This window comes from Sinocyclocheilus grahami, unplaced genomic scaffold (assembly GCF_001515645.1).
Source record: "Sinocyclocheilus grahami isolate Dianchi unplaced genomic scaffold, SAMN03320097.WGS_v1.1 scaffold55.1, whole genome shotgun sequence".
Classification (NCBI taxonomy): domain Eukaryota; kingdom Metazoa; phylum Chordata; class Actinopteri; order Cypriniformes; family Cyprinidae; genus Sinocyclocheilus; species Sinocyclocheilus grahami.
The window spans coordinates 4144979-4166852 of record NW_015505234.1 but is presented as its reverse complement, the minus strand read 5'-3'; the positions used below and the strand labels follow the sequence as shown (position 1 = coordinate 4166852).

At 34.0% G+C, this 21874-nt stretch overlaps 1 protein-coding gene and 1 long non-coding RNA gene across 2 annotated transcripts; one reads left to right on the top strand and one right to left on the bottom strand.

The window, feature by feature from the left end:
* Positions 1 to 3862: 3862 nt before the first annotated feature.
* Positions 3863 to 15230, top strand: LOC107583818 (vesicular glutamate transporter 3-like). Its single transcript, XM_016270161.1, has 12 exons — positions 3863 to 4005; positions 6079 to 6334; positions 7448 to 7566; positions 8845 to 8959; positions 9526 to 9613; positions 11027 to 11113; positions 11649 to 11791; positions 11922 to 12071; positions 12177 to 12309; positions 12551 to 12661; positions 12914 to 13041; positions 14825 to 15230. Exons 1-12 carry the CDS (start codon positions 3908 to 3910, stop codon positions 15167 to 15169), a joined length of 1773 nt encoding a protein of 590 aa, XP_016125647.1. The 5' UTR covers positions 3863 to 3907; the 3' UTR covers positions 15170 to 15230.
* Positions 10817 to 19730, bottom strand: LOC107583819 (uncharacterized). The gene is made up of 3 exons (XR_001609075.1): positions 19659 to 19730; positions 17579 to 17586; positions 10817 to 10827 (listed from the first exon to the last, which is right to left on the bottom strand). It is a non-coding gene; the product is annotated as an uncharacterized lncRNA (long non-coding RNA).
* Positions 19731 to 21874: the final 2144 nt, after the last annotated feature.

Below are 21874 nucleotides of genomic sequence, written 5' to 3'. Positions count from 1 at the left end.
AAAAAAAAAAAAAAACATTGAAATGTTGTTGTTTATTTCTTTAAAAGTAATCAAAATAATTTTAGTATAATTTTAAAATTATAAGAGATTACTTAAATATAACAATTATCACTACTAAAAATCATTTGTTAATATTTTTTTTGTTCAACTTAATAGTTATTTTATAAAACATATCCTCAAAAAAATTCATAATGTGAACTAATGCTTTTTAGTAAAGACTACTAATGCCAACTTGATTTGTCTGCTACAACCACTAAATGTTCTATGTTAATACAACTTAACCCGTTTAGTTTCACCCTGTGTAAAAACTAAAGTTGTTTAGTGCAACGGGTTTCCACGCAATTTTCTAGTAAAGTCAACTAATTCGGGTTAAGAGTGCATAAGCATAAGTTGTGGAAACTGAGACACAGGAAATGTAAACAGAAAACAAGGGTCATATTCAATAATGCAGACGAATACTTTGTGACCACTGCTTCTAAAAGTCCATTAATTTGACCTGGATGATGCATTAGCACAGAGGAAGACAAGCTGGGCAGCAAAGATTTGATGTGGTGCAAATGCATATTTAAAAGAGATATTGTTTCTATTTCTTTATAAAAGATCAAGGGCATAGTTCTACAACTAAGCGGTTATTAAAAAAAACATCAAATGAGCAAAAATTGTTTTGGCAGCTGCACATTGGCTCCTGTGATCCACTAGATGTCACTCTATTCTTTAAAAACAAGTGCCTTGGACCAGAGTATGCTTTTAAGATACACTATACTATTAAAATATAATATATAACTTTAGTAAAAGTTTATGGGTTAGTGTGGCACCTTTTCTTAAATGCATAAATAAATCAACAGATTCAAAAAAATGACTTGAAAACATCTTTTCTAATGAAAGAATCAGCAAATGCGAAACACGTTGTGTATTGCTTTTTTTTTTTTAAACATTAATTACAAGGCTTAAATTCTAGAAAAATAGGAAACGTTGGCATATGAAATAGACAACCTTTTATCATTAATAGATAAATATTTAAGAATGAAAGCAGATGTGCAGTTTTGTTCTAAATAACAAAACCTGTTAAGATCTTCAGGTCAGTATGTGTTAAAGAAAAAAATCACTGAATTTGAACGAATGGTTTGTTCAAAACAAGTATGTGCAGTATAAGTGGGCAGTTATTTTTCACTATAAGTCTGTACTGTAGGGTAGAGTGGAGGGGAAACAGGGGCCCTCTTTAAGGACTGTGTCATTTTTTTTTGTGAAACAAAAGTTAAATGTGTCCAGAATAGTTATCATAGTTTTAGTGACAATTACATAAATTATAAACCAAGTATGAAATATGTCCAAAGGTTTCATGCTATTAGATTTTTTTAACAAAAATTAAATTTGTACGCCCCGTAAGGTGGGGTAAAATGCCCCCAGTCTGACAAAACAATTTGATTTATACATTTACAGCAAAATCAGAGTACAGGCAGTTTTAGCTTAAAATTAAAAAGAATATAATCAATAATTATGAATTACAAAATTATAATAGCCTATTTGAAAAATATTGTTATCTGATGCTATCTGGCAAGCTAACTAGCTATCTGATGCTAAATTCAGGTAATTTATAAATATAAAGTCCAAATATTTGATATTCATATTCAAATATTCATCCAACTAGTTAGAATACATTTGATAAAAAAAACAAAGGATGTTCGGGACAGGGAAATTAAGCCATGCCTCCCCACAGACGGCTTTGAAAAAAAATGTCGTTCTGAAAATATAATTATATTTTTCTACCATAGATGTACCAACATGTACTCCCTATACAGGCCTCACTATTCTCATATCATATATATCTGATATTCCACAAAACAACAAGCTTTATAACACCTTTTTCCTACTGCTGAAAATGAGATCATTTACTGTGAAATCTGTTTTCTCTCAGGTACATCACCAGTGTAAGCTTCATGGTCAATACTTCTACATCACTCTTGTTACAACAAAAATGTATCTCGACTTTATCTAGTGGTTATGTTGGGATTAACAGTAGGGGGGGTGTTTTCCCCCACTCTACCCTACATTAAAATTGCAGGTGTTAAACCAACCCCACAGTGTAGAGTTCATTCCAGCAGAGACCAACACTTAAACATTGAAGATTTTTATGTGCAGTTATTTTTTATTATTTTTTATTGTTATTAGTATTATTATTATTATTTTGCTTCACATTTTGTAGGTAAAGAATCTTAATTTGTATGAACGCTAGGCCTGTCACGATAACAACTTTTTGTGTGATATATTGCCCCAGAAATAATTGCGATAAGCGATATTATTGTAATTTTAAAGACCATTTTATGCCACTGAATATATAATCATAATGTAACAGCATAATAATGCAAGAAGGCCTACACACTTCCAAATGACAACAAACTATACATTTTTAAGAATATTAAGATCATGGAAATTAAGAATCAAAATATTATATACCTTAAAAAACCTGAATAAATAGTAAATAAACATTTTCTAACAAAAAGTGCAAAGTAACTAGTAGAAAAAAGAAAAATGCACAAAGAATGGAGATTTTTCCATCTACAGGTTTTCCCCTGACCTTCTTTTCTCAGTAAATTAAGGGTGCACACTATTGCTGAAATACACAATCACTACTCAGCAGTCAGATGTCTGTATGCACAAAGACACAGATCCCTAAACAAGACCATATCTGCAGATGAAACTTTGTAGAAGCATTTTTTAAATTTCAAACGAGCATCTCATGACTACATCATGTTATGTACGAGAAGCTGCAAAAGACACAGGCGCAAGTGGAATGTACAAAACATGGTGAAATTAATTTTTAAGTAAATATAATGGGCGATATATTGCGTCACCAAAAATGATTGCGGTCGTGTACATATATTGCGTGATAAGTCGATATATTGATTATTGCGACAGGCCTAATGAACGCATATGTTAATTTTGATTGTGGAAAATACTAAGTCCTTGTTTCTCTCAGTTATTCAGGACCTTTGCACTGAATGGCAGACCTTCAGTGAGGATTTTATTCAAACATACTATTGAGGCTTCTACAACAGGCATCAGTGAAACACAGCCTGAGAGCCGTGCAGACTACCAATGAATTTTTTAGACCTCAATATCTGAATTTTTAAAGCACACTGCATTTTTGATGATTATTGCGTAAAAGAGGCTTTCACGGGAAAAAGGTGCAGCGCTTCACTTACAAAAGCAATAGAATTAAATTGCAAGTGTGACTTTTGTGCATCAGCTACAGTGCAACGGCCCTCACAGTTTGAACCTTTATGTCAGTTTCTGGTTGTTGACGTTAATACGTTTGATCTATGAACCCCAGGAACTGTTTCTCGGGATAAGGGTTAGACTGGGACTGGAGGATGCAGTGTCTTGTTACACCTGCTCATATCATACAACCTCGAGCCTGCGATCCTTGACTTCGCTGTCAATATTTAATGAGCTCTGCTAGTCACTCTTTTTGCCCTGCTTTCGTATGGGCAAGACGGGCTGGAGAAGAAGCAGGTATTTGGCACCTTCTGTCACTGTCTGTGAGAGAGCAGAGGAGAATGCCGGAGTTTCCATTATTGATGTATGCCAGCATAACTTTCGCAATGCCGATACACTGAACCGAAGACATCCGGATTCACCCCATTTTCTCCTTGTGCCTTGTTTCTGGATTTTCTCAGCTCAAACTGCATAAAGTATTGTACCCAGACCGTCCAAACCAAAGTCCCTCCTCTTCTTTCTCTCTGTTCCATCTCTGGCTCAGCATCTCTCCTCCTCCCCTCCAGCACACCTAGACCATCTCAGAGGATGCACACCAGCGCCTAGTGGATATCCTGCTCTTTTTTTTTCTGCAAGAGCAGAAGAGTGAGAAGACAAGTGTTTGAGGGACAGAAGAACAAGGGAAGGAGAAATGCCACTGGGGGGGTTTGCGGGTCTAAAGGAGAAGCTCAAACCAGGGAAGGAGGAGTTGAAGAACAATGTGGGCGACTCTCTGGGGAACCTGCAGAAGTAAGTGTGAAGGCAGTTGAATTGGAGTCTAAGCACTGAGAGGAAGATGTGAGGAGATTGCTTGCACATGTGTACTGCATCATGCTTTTGGTATTAAATAAAATTCAATTATGTGAAGGTATTGAGGATTGAGAAATCAACTTAAAATATATTGAGCAGCTGATTTTTGGGAGAAATCATATAGAACTATGCAGAGTTATATTGTGTTTTCAAAGATTTGTGATGAGGGATGTTGGTATAATTTTATAAAAAATTATATTATGTTTTAATGTTTGAAGAACTGTTTCAGAGTATTTCTATACAATGCAAATTGTTTCTCAAAGAAAGTAAGAAATAAATCTTAAATTATTACATGCATTCTTATATAAATATACATATCAAAATGTTGCCTCAGGATAGATGCTTGTAAGGGCATCTAGAAATATCACTTCATTATCAGGCACAAACCTAATATTTTCACTTTGTATCTTGGCCAGTAATTTAAAGATGTAATCCCGTTTTCTAGGTGTTTCCATATATATTTAATATCTAGTACATCTGAAGAGAGTAAAAACCTGAAGATTTTACATTAGAGCCAAATACATGTCACATATTTCTTGCACATTAGACAGCTTTATATGTGAGATAATGTAAATCATTTCCTGTGTCTCTGTAATACTGCCAGGAAATCTCTTAGAGCTTGTAGAACTAGAACTACACACAATATAGAGGGGGAAAATTAATATATGGGTGCACACTAAATAATTTAACAACAAGTCATGCAATATTTATTTTCATTCCTACTTCAAAAATTGCTTAATTTTTCAGAGTGTTTAAATGGCACATGATTTCATTTAGATTTGTGAAGAAAGGCAGATATAAAATGCACTATAATGTAATTAAGACAAAGTAGAGTATTATAATATTTGCTCAAGAGCAATGCCGTTTCCAAAAGCAACAAATATTATTAAAAATATATTTTATATTCATATAATAGCAATGACAGCAATATCTAATAGAGTACCTGCTTTTGAAAATATATTGAAAGTGTTCATGATAGAAAACACAGTAAGTGTAGTGGCTGTTTGCCACATGTTTTATTTGAGAGAATGCAATGCTATGCTCAGATAGAATGGCATCTAATACCTTTCATTTTGATATATTTTTACTTTTCTTGTGGTAAAAAAGTGACTAATATATTGCCTTGGCTGGATCATTATAATGTAAAAACTGTAATGGTTGATGGTAATCCTTGCACATGGCTTTATGATGTTATAGTTGATAACATCTTTTTTTCTGGTCGGTTCTCGCCACCTCTACGTCATTGGTTATATTTGACTAACTTTTTTTTTAATCTTATGGAAATTTTTAAAAATCTATACAGTCTCTATTAATGCTGTTACTAAAATCAAAATGACAAGATATATCTCGAGATCTTTGAATCCATTTAAAACCAAAGATATGGAAAGACGAAACAACGTATGGAAACAATGTTTTTCTGATCTGAATAAGTGTATGTATTGTTCACAATAGAAAGAAAGAAATGTGTGTGATTTCAAGAGTGTACCAGACCAGGACTTCACCTCAAATGTGCAATAATAATGCTTCACAGAGATCAGGAACAGGCTCTTGAAATGATGCCTCTTGATCCTCCATTCACAATCATCCAGTATCCAGCTTTTACTGAGCTCCTTCCTCTGTATGTGGAAGAACTCAGGTGCGCATTTCAAAATAGACAGATGAAAGTAATTCCTGTGAGGTGGAGGATGAGAGGAAAGATGCAGGTTCAGTAATGGAACAGGTGCGTGTGAGTGAGTTGGAGGAAGCACCAAACGCAATGTGACCTTTTCAACGCCACACTCTGGCAACCCTTTCTGGCCCCTTCCAACTGAGTCCACCCAGTACATCACTCATAAATATGGGTATATCACTTTCAAACGGCACCGAGTTGAATCTAGATCAGCTAAAGCTACATTTGCAATCCAGAAAGAGGTCCTGTTGTGGTTTATACATCAGTTATGGAGTTATATAATTATTTTTTTTTCTTTTTGTCCACCGCAAGCCATTTCTAAAGCATTTCTTATCCTATGGTAGGAAGATCGATGGCTCTAATGTGGCTGAAGAGGACAACATTGAGCTGACAGAAGATGGTCGTCCAGTGGCGGCCCCTAATCGCAGCCCACCTATTTTCGATTGTGGCTGCTTTGGCCTCCCCAAACGTTACATCATTGCCGTCCTCAGCGGGCTTGGCTTTTGCATCTCATTTGGCATCCGCTGCAACCTTGGGGTAGCCATTGTAGAAATGGTTAACAACAACACTGTCTACATCAATGGGACTGCCGTCATGCAGGTGAAACTAGGAACATATAAACTGAAAATACCAAATTACCATTCTCATACACATCTCATTTTAAGTTAGAAAAAGGGGTTTTCAAAATACGAAAGGTAAAGGGATAGTCTACCCAAAAGTGAAAATGTTGGCATCATTTACTCACCCTCATGTTGTCCCAAACCTGTGTGAATTTCTTTCTTCTGTTGAACACACACACACACACACACACAAAAGATATTTTGAAGAATGTTGGTAACCAAACTGTTGCTGGTAGCCATTGACTTCCATAGTATGAAAAAAAAAATACAAAGAATGGAAGTCAATGGTAGTCATGAGGGTGAGTAAATGATGCCAAAATTTAAATTTTTGGGTGAACTATCCCTTTAAGACTGTATATATGCAAATGTATACATTATATTTTATTTTACAACATACAATAGATTTAGAAATTATTCTATTTATAAAATTATTTAAATTATTCTTTTATTACATTTTTCTATTGACAAATCAGTAATATATAACAAAAATACACATATAGTTTTGTGGAAAAACTTATGTATAGTCTATTTTATAGTCTATTTTTATTTATATATAGTCTATCTAACCATAAACCAGATAGATGGATAGACAGACAGATAGATTTTTTTTTTTTTGCTTAATTTGATCACGCTTAATATTTTCCCCACACAGTAAATGGGTCTTTATACATGAAATTATACAGCTTTAATATTTTTTTTACAGAGTGGGTCCCTAGCAAATCATTTTCAGGTGTCCTTGGCATGAAAAAGTTTTTTTAAAAACCTGGTCTAGATAGTCTGTTTGACTTCTTCAGCTTTCAAGTTCAAAGAGCCGATTATCTTCTTTTCTTCTGACTTGAATTCTCATCAGTGACATTTTTGGTAGTTGGCCAAAATTTCCTGTAATTTCCTGTCATAAGAGTCATATTAGGAGAAAAACACAACTCACACACACACATATTCACAAGGTCATTTAACTACAGTATGTATGTCTTGTGATAATTCATTTATATTATGCACAGAAATGTGTCTACAAAAGTTTTTTTGTAATATTTTTTTCTTTTATAAATTATATAAAGCTAACGTGGTCTCCTCTAATTTTTGTCTCCTTTAGCCAGCTCAGTTTAATTGGGATCCAGAGACAGTGGGATTGATACACGGCTCTTTTTTCTGGGGCTACATTGTCACTCAAATCCCTGGAGGTTTCATCTCCAATAAGCTAGCAGCTAACAGGTGAGCCTCATCTTGACGCACGGGCCTCCATGCCACGTTTGGAAGGCAGACGTATGTTCCATAATATAGCTCTCATATCGCATTCACTGTTGAAAGGTGTTTGAAGACCCAAGGGCCAGACGAGTGCAGTGGTCAGGGCTGCGAAGGTTTAATTTGTGCCTCGTGTTGATTAGAGGGGCCGATAGCAGTCTTGTAATAAAAGCCTCACAGGAAAAGAGGACACGTGGCTGACAGAATTAATAATGAAAGATCCAGCAGCAGATCTCTCGCTGAAACACCAGCCACTGGAATATTACAAGTGTCACTTACACACTGTTTTGGGGAAAAAAGGAAGCAGATTGATGGATTAAATGGAGATAAAGGACAACTGAATGAACCAAAATGACTCTCTTCCGTGTGATCCGGTGATGTCGCTGCACTAGCTAGCGTTATGCCTATTCAAACTGATGGGGTTTTTCAGGAAAGTGGATTTTGAATGAAAAAAAATAATAATTACTTTGATAATTAGTTTGCAAAAATATTGAAGGTAAAAATGTCATATTTTGATCAGTCCAATCAAGTTGAATATCCAATCAAATTTGCATATGCATATATGACAGATCAGGATTTGAACTCATGCCACTGTAAATGCTAAATAAAAGCTGTACCATTAGAACAGTGTTATTTTAGTATAATCGAGATACTATTTTAACTTTTATTCATATTTTTTTATTTGTTTTTTTGTATTTTCTGTTTTCATTGTAATTTTTGTTAAAGTTTTAGTAATTCTGTTGTGTGTTTTGACATTTTTGTTATTGTCTAGATAGTTCTATTTTATGAATACTATTTTATGAATATTAGTCTATTCATCTTTTTAACATCTAATAGTCATTGAAAAAGATGTTGCACTTGTGCTTCAAACTATTCAGTGCAATTCTAAGGCATTTTGATTTTGTCTTGTGATATTAAAGGCTGTTACATCATGTTTTTTTAGTCCTTGTTACAGTCTTTTTCAACTTACAAAAAATTGTCTAACTCATCACTTTATATGACGGAGAAACAGAAATATTTTATGACTAATGTCAGAATTCCAGGACTGATGTTAAGAGTTATTCAATTCAGTTATTAAAATAACATCATGGAATTAGCTATCCTGACTGTGTATGCTTTTCCACAAAACCTTAATTATGTAAATCTAAGTTATTTAAGGCCACATTGTTTTTATATTGCTTCACTTTAATTGAATCCATGATACCAGAATTAACTAACATTACTGAATGTCTCTGAACTGTTTCTCAGGGTTTTCGGAGCAGCCATTTTCTTGACGTCAGTGCTAAACATGTTTATTCCATCAGCTGCCAGGGTCCACTATGGCTGTGTTATGTTTGTGCGAATTTTACAAGGACTGGTGGAGGTGAGTGGCCACCAGTAACCTTATCTTCAAACACGTCATAAAATATTTACTTTTTGTGACATAACTTTATATTTTACATATAACAAGGACTGGTGGAGGTGAGTGGCCACCAGTAACCTTATCTTCAAATATTTTACATATATATTTTAAATGGTATGCTATTGATCAGTGTATTTAAAGCAGTAATCTGTTGACAATTCTGTCAATATTTACTCATACGCATGAGCCCATGACTTTCTTCTTTTCTGGAACGCAAAAGGATAATAGAATGTTTACACTGTCTTCATTTCCAAGTGAATGCTGATATTTAACCTCCAAAAATTACTAAAAGCACCATAAAAGTAGTTGTGAACTATATACTGCATACTAAGTCATTTAAAGCCATACAACAGCTTTTGAGTGAGGACAGGCTGAAATTTAAGTCATGATTCATTATTCATGACGTCATTATATGGGTGAACTATTCATTTAAGTATTAATCGGCCATTATAGAATTACCCATTTTGATTAAAAAGAAAGAAAGAAAGCATAGATACTAAGATACTAACCATGCATGACGTTCTCAGGGAGTCACATATCCAGCCTGCCATGGAATGTGGAGCAAATGGGCTCCTCCTTTGGAAAGAAGCCGTCTGGCTACTACCTCGTTCTGTGGTGAGTAGGTTTGTGACAGAATATTTGATTGAACGGGTCAGGAGACATAATGTAACAGACATTACAAAAAAAACAAACACTTAATATATTTACTTTACCAATATATTTATCATTACCAGCAAAAATAGCTTCAAATTAAATCTGAAGCAGAAGCAACCTTTACGTCTATGAGTATGAATGAATCAGTGTTGGAGCAAATCGTTTGAATGAATGATTCAGTGAGTTATTCACGTAGAGTCTCTTGCTGAATTCGCAACCGCATACTAGCTCTTACCATTTAACTATATATTTCTATAGCAGGAATAGTAAGAGTAGTGTGCAGTTCTGAATTCAGCTCGTTCACTTGTTTATTTATCGAATGAATCAGTGTTTTTAATGAATCATTTGAATGAATGATTCAGGGACTCACTCATAAAAACGGACGTAACAATGTAACCTGTAGAAAATGTGACTGAAAAATGCCAAAATGTTTTCTGTTTTACTGTCTTAATGTTCATCACTCTCTGCTTTTCCTTTAAATACTAAATTTAATGCTTCTATATACAAATGTGTCTGTACCTGTGTCTGCAGTAGAAGTAAACACTCAAGACATAGATTCTCCAAAATCATTCTCACAGTCCAGTTGACCAGCCGTCTGTGGGTTTATATTCCAATTCTCATTACCCCTCAAATGCATTAAAACAGCCATCTTTCACAACAAACAGGTGCCATGACAACCTGTGCTTCAAACAGCTCTTGACATGACCACTAAATGAAGATGGTCTGCACACAGCTTCACCTTCTGTATGTGAAGGAGGCTTTCTTCTGTTGACACAAATGAAGCAGCACCCTCTTCTATGTTCAAAACCTCACTCCTTGCCTACGCCAAACAGGAAGGTTTACAAGTGCATCGAGTAATAAAATATACATTAAGACACCTTTTCATTAAAATCCCATTTCCTGCAGCTGCCAGCCTGTCTTTCAGGCAGAGGCACATGTTGCGCTGGGGTCTGAAGTAGTTGCACATGTAACTGAGCAGATTACTTTGTTACTCTGCAAGTTTGATGAAGGGCTTGAATCCTGGCATTGGTATTTACTGCTAAAAAGTCTTAATAGCTTGACAACTTGAGTAAATGTCAGAATCTTCATTTTTGGATAAAGCATTCCTTAAAAAGTCCCCCAAATATATGAGAATCTGAAGGTTAATGTATGTTACTACATTAAAATGAACAAAACTAATTATGCTCTCTCAAAGCTGAACCAAACCAATCATGCCAGTTTTTCACTGGCAGCTATGAGGCAACCCCCACAATGGCTTCAAATGATTGAACTGCCGAAGGGAATATTGCAGTTTGATTAATGCCCTCCCTCTTAATTTAACTTTCTTAATTACACCTGTGTGTGTGTGTTGTGTGTGTGTGTTCTGGTTGACAGGATCTTATGCAGGAGCTGTGATAGCCATGCCACTGGCTGGAATATTAGTGCAGTATGTAGGCTGGCCCTCTGTCTTCTATATATATGGTGAGTTTAGGATAGGCCTTTGAAGTGTATTGGTAAAGAATGATTTATACACCAAAAATGAGACTGTAAATCTGAGTGAGGATGTTTATTAACTGATTTGCACTTTATGAAACGTTTGCCAGACTTTAATCAATAAGAATAATTTACATTTATATTAAATCCAAGTGAATCACTACCATTTAGGGTTCCCTAAAGAACTTTGCAGTGAACAGTACGTTTGAAACATTTTAATAATCTAAAGAACTTTTTGTCCACTGGAAAGGTTTGATGGATGTTACCATGGTACCATAGATGCCAATAAAGAACATATATATATATATATATATATATATATATATATATATATATGTGTGTGTGTGTGTGTGAATACAGGGTGATACCAAGACATACTGTGAATAGATGGCAAAAAGATGACAATTTGGTAAATTTATGAGTAAATATACTGCATTTATTGGACACTGTAAAGTGACATTTCAAAGATGCAACCAAAGACGTTAAAATGATCAGTGATGTGTGGTTCTGTACTCATATACAGGTGTGTTTGGCATAATATGGTATATTTTCTGGCTTCTGCTGGCTTATAACAGTCCAGCAATCCATCCCACCATCAGTGAGGAAGAAAGGGCATACATTGAGACCTCTATTGGGGAAGGAGCCAATTTAATGAGCGCTACTGAGGTAGTCCAAATTCTTCTTTCATGCATTTGGTACAATAAACAATTTTTTTATATATATATTCAATTTAATGTTAAGATGGTCATGTAATATCCTAAACTACTTTGTGAAAACTTATTTTTTCTCTTTGTAGAAATTTAAAACTCCTTGGCGTGAATTCTTTACATCTATGCCTGTCTATGCCATTATTGTGGCAAACTTCTGCCGTAGCTGGACCTTTTACCTCCTGCTCATTAGTCAGCCAGCTTACTTTGAAGAGGTCTTTGGGTTCCCAATCAGCAAGGTGGGCTGTGATGTTATTTCGAGTTTAACTACCAATCCTTTTCAGTACAAGAGAAATCGAGATAATCTAGAAATAGGCTAACTACATGATGTCGGGCTGTTTCAGGTGGGCATTTTGTCAGCGGTGCCTCACATGGTAATGACGATCATTGTGCCAATAGGAGGCCAGCTGGCTGACTTTCTGAGGAGTCGGAAAATCCTCTCTACTACAAACGTGCGCAAAATCATGAACTGTGGAGGTATGCAAAGTCCCAAGCTCATGACATTGGTTGAGAGTTCAGCCATCAGTTTAGGCATATGCGTATTAAATTAGGATAGGTGAAGGTATCGAAAACACACACATTAGGCTAACAAGTAAAAAAATAATAAACGGAACAGTTTACACAAAACATTGCATTCGAGAAGCATTTGTTAAAGTTTTAAAAGTTGTTTTTGAACAAGATGGCTGATGACTGATTTAACTTATCTCGTCGTCCACAGGTTTTGGCATGGAGGCCACGCTGCTGCTGGTGGTTGGGTTCTCACACACGCGTGCAGTGGCCATCACATTCCTCATTCTGGCAGTGGGCTTCAGTGGATTTGCGATATCAGGTGACACATGAGACAGCTTTCAGTCATCAGAGTGTCAGTCAACATATTCCTCTGCCATTTGTCTTTGTTTGATTTTAACCATTTTCTTTGTACTTATGCCACCTCTCCAGCTTCAATAATATGAGTTGCTCAGTTGTAGTAAAAGAACGAAGTGGAAAGTACATGATGATACAACCTGGAATATTAGTTTTTAAAATGACACGGGAAAAGATCTAAATATGTGAAATGTATTTCTGTATTTCTGCGACACAGGATTCAATGTAAACCATCTGGACATAGCTCCTCGCTATGCCAGTATTCTTATGGGCATCTCTAATGGAGTAGGTACCCTGTCTGGCATGGTTTGCCCCCTCATTGTTGGAGCACTTACCATACACAAGGTATTTAACTTCATCACCTTATTCTTGTGCATAGAAAAACATAATACTATATGCACAAGGATTTTTTCTTTAATCTAAGATATCCCACGCAGATAGCTTCCTTCTTTCATGATGAAGTCATTTTCCTTATATTAGATAAGGGGAATGTTTTAGTGTGTAAATGTTCCTGAATATTCAAATATATGACATGAATATCTATAGCAGTGGTGCTCAACTAGGGAGCCTCAGCACACTTCTAAGGGGGCCTCAAGATGACTAAAGACTATTTAAAATAATAAATTATTATGTATTATATATTACTATATATTATAATAAATAATTATTATATATTATATATATATATATTGAAATAATCAAACTCAAAAATGCTAAAAGATGTAAATTAAAATATTATAAGATAATAGTATTTTTTATAAAACACAATATACTGTATAAATATAATAATATAAAGATAATATAATCAAAATAATATGTTTTTTCCCTACTCAATAACTGTTGTTTTTAATTGAAGATCTTGAAAAATCCAAAATTACAAAAGTTATTTGTGGTTATTTAATGTAATTTATCAATACTCCTACTTTCTGCTAAAAAACAAGCAGCTTTGTCATAATTTATGACAGAAATGCTGGAAATAGTCTATATCATGGAGCCTTTGAATATTGTTTTGAACAATGAGAGAAAAAGTTGAGAACCACTGATCTATAGTGATAAACTGTAAAAATGTTTTCACAGATAACCAAAAATGATCTGATTTTAGTAAATTGAATAATGTTAAAAAAAAAAAAGGTTACACCAGCAAAAATATTTTTATGGGTAAGTTCAAGTCGAAATATCTCTTTAAAGTAACAGCTGCCTATGTTCAATTATGTATGTTCAGTTCAGTGAAGTTATTATTAAAAAAATAGGAAAGTAACCAGAAGGTTGTAGATTCAAACCCCAGAAGTGGTGATTCATCTATATATTATAATAAATAATTATTATATATTATATATATATATATTGAAATAATCAAACTCAAAAATGCTAAAAGATGTAAATTAAAATATTATAAGATAATAGTATTTTTTATAAAACACAATATACTGTATAAATATAATAATATAAAGATAATATAATCAAAATAATATGTTTTTTCCCTACTCAATAACTGTTGTTTTTAATTGAAGATCTTGAAAAATCCAAAATTACAAAAGTTATTTGTGGTTATTTAATGTAATTTATCAATACTCCTACTTTCTGCTAAAAAACAAGCAGCTTTGTCATAATTTATGACAGAAATGCTGGAAATAGTCTATATCATGGAGCCTTTGAATATTGTTTTGAACAATGAGAGTTCTTTGAGTCAAAAAAAAAGTTGAGAACCACTGATCTATAGTGATAAACTGTAAAAATGTTTTCACAGATAACCAAAAATGATCTGATTTTAGTAAATTGAATAATGTTAAAAAAAAAAAAAAGGTTACACCAGCAAAAATATTTTTATGGGTAAGTTCAAGTCGAAATATCTCGTTAAAGTAACAGCTGCCTATGTTCAATTATGTATGTTCAGTTCAGTGAAGTTATTATTAAAAAAATAGGAAAGTAACCAGAAGGTTGTAGTTTCAAACCCCAGAAGTGGTGATTCATAAACTATAAAGCTTAACAAGTTCACCCTCACCTTTTTTGCTTTGGGACAAGACACTTAAATTAACCCACGAATGAAAAATAAGCAAATTAAATGTGCGTTTTTGATTTACACAAATATATATTGCATATCCTCATTACTTTTCTATGTCCTCCACAGACTCGACTGGAGTGGCAGCATGTCTTTGTGATTGCTTCCATGGTGCATTACACTGGCGTGATCTTCTATGCCATCTTTGCCTCTGGTGAGAAGCAGGACTGGGCTGATCCTGAGAACACCAGCGACGAGAAATGTTGCATCATCGGGGAAGACGAGCTGGCTGATGAGACCGAGCCCAACTGCGACAGTGCCCTGACCTCCAAGCAGAAGACCTATGGAACCACAGAAAGCTCTGCAGGTCGCAAGCAAGGCTGGAAGAAGAAGAGAGGGGTGACCATGCAAGCAGATGAAGATCATGGATCAAATCATTATGAAAATGGGGAATATCAGAATGAGTATCAATGACATTTTGGTCATCAAACACCCAAGACTGAGCGCTGAGGTGTAGCAGTATTTATTTAAGTAAGCCAGCCTGGGACTACAACATTCCACCTGACATTTGACACAACAGTATATTTGAGTTGTGAAGAAATATTTTGGATGGCTTCCTTTATGATTTTACCCTGCTGTAGAAGCTGGAACAGTCACACGAGAATGATCTGTGAATAGTTAATTTGACAGCTGTAGGCAGACATAATGAAGGAAGTTTCAACTGAAGTCTACACTGCCTGTTTAAAAGTTCAGAGTCAGTACAATATTTCTAAAGAAGTTAATGATTTTATTCAGCAAGGATGCATTAAATAGGTCAAAAGTGACAGTAATGACATTTATAATGCTACAAAAGATTTCTGTTTTATTAAATGCTGTTCTTTTAAACTTTCTATTTATTACAAAATTTCTATTTATTAAAGAATGTTTTTCTTATTCACCATCAGAATATTAGAAGGATTTCTGAAGGATTATGTGACACTGAAAAGTGGAGTAATGGAGTTCAAATTCAGCTTTGCCATCATAGGAATAAATTACGTTTTAAAAATATATATAAAATAGAAAACTTACTTTACTTTAAATTGTTTTTTGTTTTGTTTTTGCAATATAATTGTTTTTACTGTATTTTTTATCAAATGAATGCAGCCTTGGTGATAATAAGAGACTTTCTAAAACAATAAAAATTTTACAGTGGTCCCAAAGGTCTTTAAAATTGTGATGTGACGTGACCAAGCATGGTGCCCAATACTCTGAATTTGTGCTCTGCATTTAACCCATCCACAGCAAGGGTGCACACACCCAGACCAGAGGGCACCATTTTTGCTGTGGCACCCAGGGAGCAGTTGGGGGTTATTGCTTAAGGGTCTCACCTCAGTCGTGGTATTGAAGGTGGAAGAGAGCACTGGTCATTCACTCCCCCACCTACAATCCCTGCCGGTACCGAGACTCGAACCCACCACCTTTGAGTTGCAAGTCCGACTCTCTAACCATTAGGCCACAACTGCCCCATATTGGTTGAATATCACTGCATTAATAAATATCAAACCATGTGGCATCTGCTAACAAATGTTTCTAGACCTTTTTTCAAAACTGCAAATATTCCTAACTATTCAAAAATGTGCTTCTGCTAGATTCCTAAACATCTCTAAAAAATAAATTCCACTTGATTTGATATTTTGTGCCTATATGCAATGACATTCATACACTTTTAAGAGTGGCACAAGTGTCCAAATACTTTTGAGGACACTGTTATTGAGTCTAGCAACAAAGAACAAACAAACAGAACAATGCGTTGAAAAGCCTTACAGTAAAACAGACCATGCCAGAATAAATTGGACTCAATTTTTTAAGTCATAATTTTGTCTTTTTCTGTCTACCATACTACTTACTATAAGGCTGACAGCAGAATATGCACCAGTTCTTTATTTTATGATTTTATGTTTTGATTGTTGTCAGCTATGCAAAGAAAGCAGGTGTATAGTGCATAAACAGGTTAAAGAGTCCGAAATATTTTCTATGCCTCCATGGCTTTTCTTGCATGCAGTTGTGCAGCCTCCACAAACCTCTTTGCTGACTTTAACACATCTCAGAAAATATTGTTTTATCATGAAAGTTAATATTGGTCTGAAAAGGGATGTGTATTTAGTGGAATGCATTTGAAAAATGCAGTATGTCCACCATTGATATCTCATAGTTAAGTTTATTGTTTACATATGTGTAGGTGGAAAAATGTGGATGGAGTTTATATTTGGTTGAATATGTAGAAATTAATCATTTAGGTACTTAAAAGTGAATATGGATATCATAAAAAAAAATCCACAATGAGCCTGATTTTTTTTCTTCTTCTTTTTTTGCACAATACCTGTTGAAAAAGACATTTCATTGCTTACATGGATGTCAAGATGATTGTTTGAAATGTGCACTTTACCATTGCATCACTGTAACTGATGTCTCTTTAAATGTTTATTTGGAGGAGAATAAAAAAAATCTTTCATTTGATCTTTTACTTAAACATTTATACATGATACAAATATTGCTGACATAGTAGAGTTTTAATATAGCATAGATAACATGCATAATTGATTTTCTTTGGCACATACATTCAATTACAGTAGCAGCTGCTCTTCTGTTTAAATAGCAGCTTACACTATTAATGAGTTGAGTGTGGAACAAATGAAATCCAAGCAGACGTAACCGAGACTTCTGACTCACGACATGTTCTTTCTCAGAGAGAATAGATGCATGTTTATGCTGGAATGCTTAAATTGGCTCACTTTGTCTTTTATTGGAGCTGACAGAACTCTCCTGGTTTCTGTCATGTGTGAGTAAACATCCCTCACATTATCGCTATTCTTATGTTCACAGCTGCATTTTACAGTGTACAACAAATTAGCCTGACCACCCAAAGATTAGTCAACTACTTGGCCAACAAAAATTCTCTTTATTGGGGCATGACATTAAAATGTCGCACACAAACACTTTGTCACAGAAAACTGAACAGTCTTACATAAAAAGAAAAGAAAGAAAAAGAAAAAAGGGGGAGAAATCCACTTTACAATTGGTCCAGTTAAATATGAACTAAATATAAGAATAAAAAAAAAAACAATTAATAATCATATATTCTTAAAAAAACAATTATATTATTATTTAAAAAAATAAGTATACATATTTTTTTTTAAAGTGTGATCTCCGTTGATGGGCTGAGGTATTTTATTATTATACACGTTTTTTATTAATATTTTGAATTAGCTTTTAATGTTATATTTTTCCAATTTCCAGTTTTAATTTTAGTAAAATTTTTAGTAATTTGTTTTGTGCTTTTGACATTTTTATTAGTTTTATTTATTTATTTAATATTACTATTTGAGCTTAATTTATTTTTTAGTATAGGTTTTAGTTCAGTTTTATTTTTAATTTATTTATTTTATTTGTATTTCCATTTAGTAACTTGAACTTATTTTTAGTTGTCACGCAAGGCAACATTTCCATTTTTTGTTTAGTATTAGTCTTTCATCTAAATATTTATATTTCTTTTCCCCCCTCTTTATTTTAAGGAATACAATAGTTTTTACTAGTTTTACTTGCACTAAATAACCCTGTTGGGTTTCCATGTTTTATACAAAAAAACAAATTAAAAAAAATATTTAATGATCCTCTTAATGCAATTTTTATTTTATCCAGTTTAGAAAAGAACATTACAGAAAAACATTTAATGTTATTGAAATCATAAAATGTACAATTCCAGTGCCAACATAATCAAGCATAAACTCTTCAGCGATGTATGATTGAATTCAGTGCACCGTATTTTGATTTGCTCGGTTGACTCTGTTACGTGTTAACAGGCCTTTTTTAGGTATAGCTAAATCTTGGGAAAGTTCAAGGTTGTGGACCTTGTTATGGTGTGTAATGGCATTTTTGTGCCACAGTCCTTGACAGCTCATGTTTAACATGCTGATATGAAGCCTCTAACCAGTTTGTACTACTGTTTGATGGTCTTATCTCTAAATCTTGCTTTTATGATTTGATGTGTGGTTCTAAAACAGTAAGCACTTTTTATTTGAGAGATGTCAAACAAAAGGGGCTTCAGGTGACAGCTACTTTCCATGCTTCTCTGAAACACAATGTTTCATCTGTAATTACTCAGAATATTTTAGATTTCAGACCTTTTAGTTTGCTTTGGCTTGGGTTTATCAAACCACAAAGAGAAGGATTAAGCAGTGGACACTTGGACACTATCACTATGATTTCATATGTAAATGATGGATGTCCTGTTAAAAACGCCCATACTGTAGTGCCGTGTGACTCACAAAATAGCTGAAGTGTTTGATAATAGTTTTTTAATGGAGCCATGAACGTGTCCTTCTCACAAGGCCATCCATACCTCCCCCACCCTCCACACTCAGAATGACTGCTCCACAAACAGCAGCCAGCCTGTGGCAAAGGTTTTGTTTATTTCAGAGTGCTGTATGTTGACTCAGAAGAGCCCTTTGTGGATGGAGCAACAGCCAGTAAATGATTAAGAGCTTGTTTTTAGATACATCTGCAATAATAGCGAGACGCTGGTCTTCATCACGTTTTGGTCAAACTCCATCTCACAAGTGGGGTGGGACTCATGTAAATGTCATGGCATGCATAGAGAATACATTATATCATCTATGCATTTGTACACTGGAAAAAAAATGGTGTAGGACAGGGGTGCCCAACCCTGCTCCTGGCGATCGACTGTCCTGCAAAGTTCAGCTCCAACCCTAATCAAACACACCTGATGCAACTAATTAGGGTCTTCAGGATCACTTAAAAATTAAAGGCAGGTGTCTTTGATTAGAGTTGGAGCTAAACTTTGCAGGACAGTTGATCGCCAGGAGCAGGGTTGGGCACACCTGGTGTAGGATTTAGTTTGAAACAATTTTCACTCAGAAATTGCAAGTAAAATTTCACAAATAATTACAAAGAAACAGCAAGCAACATTGAATTGAACATGAAAATCTGAAGCAGAAATCTGAAATAGTATTTACTTGTAAACCGTACCCCAGTAATCTTTAACTTTGCAAAAACATTTTTATAGTGTATTGAATTAATTTCTTCAACACTAGGCTACTGAAGTGTTTTATAGAAAGAAATGGCAGGGGTTCCGTAAACAAAGAAATAAAACATGCAATGTTCAATTTCATTACATTTTTAAAGTCCGTTACTAATAATTTGCATTCAAGTAGAAAAAAAAAATGTAATGAATTAAGGAGTGTGCTCTCCCTACCAGAGTTGTTATTATTAGTATCAGTTACTATTATAGTTTTTTAATATATTGAAGCTAATATATTAGCTTTTATTTTTATATATTTCAGTTTAAATTTAGTTGTTAGTCATTTTTTCAAAAAAAAATTTCATAAAATTGTTAGTCATTTTTACTACTATACTATTTAGGTTGTTACGTCAGTTTTAGTTTATGTTTTAGTTCACTTTTTTATTATTTCCAAATAGTAATAAAAAAAATTCAGTTAGTCACCAAGGCAGCATTTCTATAATTAAATAATTTTCTTTAGGTTTTTCATCTAAATATTTATATTTCGTTTTATTTAAGTTTTATTTCAGTGAATGAAAAATAAATAAAATTAAATGTATTTTTGTTAAACAATATTTATTTATTTATTTAGAGGATCCAACATAGTACAAAAAGTGCAAAACATTTTACAATTGCCAGTTCTATCCCCCCCCCCAAAAAATTTTTTTTTTTATTAGAATGAACAAGCATAATAAGGATTATGCAACAGTTTTGTTATTAAATTTGATAAATATTAATATATTAATATAACAATTATGAAGTATTAATAAAAATCCTTTATTGAATAAAAATTGAAAACCCTTGATCTAAAATGACTGGCATACTCATACAATCTCAAAGTTAGGTACACAAATGACACAATCATATCTTTTAAATGCATTTCATGGTATATTTTGGGAGCGTCTTTAAGTAGCACTCTATGCAACAGATCATTTAAAGATTAATTCTATAAACTGCCACTAATGTCAGCCTGCCATGTGTTGCAGAATGTGTCATCATCCCCGTTTATAACAACATGAGCCAAGCTGCAGTAATTGGTTATTGGGCAATAGGCTACTGTTCTCTTCAGCTCCACATTAAGCACACTAATATTCCACAATATGTAATGTAACCAAAAGGCAATGCGTAATTCTTGAAATAAACTAACAAAGATCAAGCTCATAATTCAAAGACAAGTATCGGATATCAAAGTTTTCAGTGATGAACTACAACAGAGCTGGTGTATTTCTGTCCAAATGCTTTAAATTACACGAGAGACTAGCATCATTGAGTAATAATTATGTTTACATGAGTATTAGCGTACGTGTGTGTGCATCTGTGGGATATGCGTTGGGAAGAAGGGTGTGCTGAACTGATATCTCTCGCGCCTAAGGAGGTAATGCTGCATTTGTTGGCCTGTCAGCCAAAGATTGGAGCTGATGTGAGAGGGAGGGAACTGCTAGTTCTCATGAAGAGAAACAGATAGATAGTTTAATTAATAACCACTGTCCCGTTTCCCAATGACCCCATCCACTCAGAGAACTGTCTAGTTGCTGCTTTAAGTATAACAGTTGTAAACTTTGAGTACACAACTAGTTTACATATCTGTTTTTAGTTTATAATGCAACTATTCTAAAAGTGAACTTATAGGTATACTGATAGTTTACTAATTAAATAATTGTAGCATTTTTAGTACACTTTGAAGTATAGTCTCAGTAAACTACTAGTTTAGTAGTTTTATACTGCAAGTATACTCTTAAGTTTTCTTTAAGTGAACTTTACATCATACTTCAAGTATTCTACAGTACTATGTCCCTATTTAGGTATTCATTTGTATATATTTTACTTTATAAATATCTGAACATACAAAACATCAAAAGAAAGAATAGGGTATCTGCTTGTAAACAAAAACATTTTATTCTAGCGTCATGCATTCTTTTTTTTATAAACACTTAAATGTGGGTACGTTTCATAAATAAAACAAATTAAGAAATAAACAACATTTTGAACAAAAAAGCTGAGAAGAATTGGATTCAGAATGAAAATCCAAACGTAGATTGAGTCGATCAAAACCCTTGATCTTCATGGGTCGACATTTCATTCCATAACGCGTTACACAGTTTTGATGCTGTTTTATGTCTGAT